At 45.1% G+C, this 3,629-nt stretch overlaps 1 protein-coding gene across 13 annotated transcripts in view; it reads left to right on the top strand.

The window, feature by feature from the left end:
• The window catches only part of Phf21a (PHD finger protein 21A), a 155,475-nt gene that overhangs the window by 148,183 nt on the left and 3,663 nt on the right, over nucleotides 1-3,629 (top strand). For all 13 annotated transcript variants that reach the window (XR_003843504.1, XR_003843508.1, XR_003843501.1 and 10 more), the window contains one exon: nucleotides 2,370-2,525. Coding sequence is in view for 1 of the 13 variants with exons in the window: in XM_021192490.2 (XP_021048149.1) it covers nucleotides 2,370-2,525 (156 nt within the window). In the remaining 12 variants the exon portion in view is untranslated. The remainder of the gene's footprint in view (nucleotides 1-2,369; nucleotides 2,526-3,629) is intronic.

The following is a 3,629-nucleotide window of genomic DNA, read 5'->3' on the forward strand; positions in this document are numbered from 1 at the left end:
GATGGTTATGAGCCACCATGTGGTTGCTGGGATTTGAACTCCGGACCTTCGGAAGAGCAGTCAGGTGCTCTTACCCACTGAGCCATCTCACCAGCCCAAAGTATGCTTTTCTTAAATCACTAAAAATGTTCAGCACTTCCCAAGTTCAAGCCAATCTGATACATTTTTTTTTTAAAGATAATTGACTTCCTACTTTTATAGTATCCCAACAGCAGCTGTGACTAAAGTCAGCGCACAGGTCTCTGAGTATGTGCTACTGGATAGCATAAGCCTTAGCATTAATTAAACAGTAACAGTTGAGAGCCAAGCACTTCCTGGGGATCAATAACCATCTAGAAGGGCTTCATACTACGGACGCAGCCAGACACTGATCCTCAGGACGCCCCTTGTAGCTGCCCTCATTTTTATGAGAAGGGAAGATTTGCTGACTAATGAGAAATCCTCAGCACAGTAAAGCCAGACTTGGTGGAACAGCGCGTTCCCAGCAATGTCACAGTCAGGCACTTTTTGCTTTTTATTTGCTTATGACCTGTCGCCAGGGTTAGGCCATTTGATCTCCACTCTTGAGACAAAGACTGACCTTGACGAACGAACCGTCTCTGTATTTTATACTCATTCTGACATTCTTGGAATTTTGTTTTTAAAGTGTTAGAGTAGAGCAATTCTCAAAATGTGGTCTCGAGTCACTGGCACTTTTCAGGGGTATACAAACCAAAATTGTTTCCATAGTAGCACTAATGCATCCGGCATCACTTCTACACTCTTTCTCAAGACTGGAGACACAACTTCCCATGTGAGGTCATGGCTATTTAGTGCTAACATATGTTCTTGGGTTGTGTTTTATTTTCAGTGTACTGTTGCTATAACTTTCTGTGATTCTGTAACTAACTCAGAGGTTCTCAGTGATTTTGAGTACACAGAAATCCCAACACTCACAAATGCTAGACACTATTGTCATAGTATATGTAAATATGAAGTTTGAAGGATGGAGGAGCTGGAGGGATACGTGCACATGTTCACATGCATAAACATACAAAGGGGGGGGCGTGGTGGCACATGCCTTTAATCCCAGCACTCGGGAGGCAGAGGCAGGTGGATTTCTGAGTTCGAGGCCAGCCTGGTCTACAGAGTAAGTTCCAGGACAGCTAGGGCTATACAGAGAAACCCTGTCTCAAAAAGCCAAAAAAAACAAAAAAACAAAAAAACAAAAAACAAAAAAAAAAAACATATAAAGGGGAGTTTCCCACATGATTGCCTGTTGATTGGAAAGATGCGTTCCCTCAGTGGTGTGGTAGAGGAGGAGGACTGGCCATCACTGTCGGGCTGCTTACTCTGTAGTCATGTGGTAGGATTCTAACAGAAGCTCCAGACATCCTAAAGCAGTATGCCACACTGACTTGTTGGGAGTCCTCCAGCTCGTCCTTCAGTACCTCTTCCCTGGCACCTTAATCCATGTGTCAATCCTATCCAGAGAACAGGTCACACATCAACATAATGGCGGAACACACCTCTGTAAGAGCTCTTGATTTCATTTCCCTGTATTCTCCAAGTTTTAAATATTTGTACTTTGTCGTTGTTTGCTGGAGCCTCCTGTTCTGAGGCCTGGGGGCTCCCCTGAGCACCTCATGAACCGCCACAAAGGGTGCAGTAGAGTGCACTGGGGCTGCTTTCTCTGTCTCGTGAAATACTTTATGGGAAGAATGAAGCCTTCCTGGGGATGTGAGCAGCAAATGCCAAGTGCTGGTTCTGCAGAGCGTTGTCAGCTGTGGCCGTGGCTCCTTCAGTCCCATGTTAGAAGTGTGTGTCAGATCTCTTTGCTCCTGACTTGGGCTTTCCCATTTGAACATTCACTTGGGGAATGTTTCCCTAAGTGAGCAAGAAGTTCAGTAAATCATTATTTCTTGCCTGTATTTCCAAATTCTTTTTAAACTCCTTCTAAAATGGTAGATAGTAAGCTTCGCTCCTGTTAGTGTGAGGTACTTGGTCAGTGGGCCAGTGCCTGATAGTGTTGATTTGTGAACTGGAGTCTTGGTGTTGGAAATGCCAACTATTACCTAAGCAGTTGTTTTTGGCCCAGACAACTGAAGATCTTTGCTGTAAACTCTAATTTCTAAGGTTAAATTTTTGCTCTAAGTCTGAAGATGTAAAGGAGGTCCTTAATGCTAGACTGGCACCCTAGAAATTGAGCTTTGAGGAGCAGGTGGGCGTTGTGCCATTGGAATCTCCTGCTCCATAACACTACAATTGAAGGCCCACCTCTGTGCCGTCAGCTCACTTTCAAAAACACTTATGTGCAGCCACAGTGCAAAAGGTAACATTGAATTCTCACCATCTTTATCATTTTCTTACCTTTCCTCTCTATCTCATAGGGTGATATCCATGAGGATTTTTGCAGTGTTTGCAGAAAGAGTGGCCAGTTGCTGATGTGTGACACGTGTTCCCGTGTGTATCATCTGGATTGCTTAGAGCCGCCCCTGAAAACAATTCCCAAGGGCATGTGGATCTGTCCCAGATGTCAGGACCAGGTACTGGGGGAGGGTCACCTGGATGAGGGACCAAGGAAAGAAAGAATGACATGGAAACCCCTGCCCTTCCCATCCTGGGACTAGGTTTCCCTTCTCTCGTGGTTGTCCTCTTGGTTCATAAAACAGCACGCAGGCACACAGTACAACCTTTGTTCCCTCACAGGCTTCCTGATGCACGAATTGCTTTCTTCTTTGGGAAATGACTTGTCTTCCCTTCCCAAGTACAGACCCTCAGCCCCGTGTGGTGGCACAAGCCTTTAATCCCGTCACTTAAAGGGCTGAGCCAAGAGCTTAACAAATTCAAGACCAGTCTGAGCTACATAGTGAGCTGTACACTCTCACTATGAGAAAACAAAAGAGAAGATAAATTAAGATCCTTAAAAGCTTGTTCTAGGCTGGGTCTGGTTGTGCATGTCTTTAGTCCCAGAAATTGGAAGACTGAGCCTGGTGAATCTGGGTTTAAAGCCAGCCTGGTCTACATAATGAGTTCCAGTCAAACAGGGCTACAAAGTGAGATGCTGTATAAAACAAACAAAAACAAAAACAAAAACAAAAAACAACAACAGAACAAAAACAAAACTAAAAACTACACTAAATAAAGAAAACCTGATTTGAGATCATTTTTTAAACTTTTCCCTTTCTGTTGTTTTCAACACTGGGACCCAAACCAGAGCATTGTGCATGCTGCTTAAGCATTTAAGGCCTTGTGAATGCTACCTATGTGCTCTACCATTGAGCTGCATCTTGAGTCCATGGTGTGTTGAAACAAGATCTCTGTGTAGCCCAGGCTGGCATTGAACATGGGATCTCCTGCCTTGACTTCCTGGCACCGACCACCTGACTTACTCCTCATCCGCCGACTCCAGTGTATCAGAGTCCCTTCCCCTGCCCCTCTCTCACACGCCCCCCGACAGGCGCCTACTCAGAGGGTGGGAGAGTAGGAGGGACTATTTAGAACTATGTTTAACATAGTTTTGGGGGTGTTTTGGGGGGACATAAGAAAGCTAAATTTGGGCTGGTGAGATGGCTCAGCAGGTAAGAGCACCCGACTGCTCTTCCAAAGGTGCAGAGTTCAAATCCCAGCAACCACATGGTGGCTCACAA

This window comes from Mus pahari, chromosome 3 (genome assembly GCF_900095145.1).
Source record: "Mus pahari chromosome 3, PAHARI_EIJ_v1.1, whole genome shotgun sequence".
Classification (NCBI taxonomy): Eukaryota; Metazoa; Chordata; class Mammalia; order Rodentia; family Muridae; genus Mus; species Mus pahari.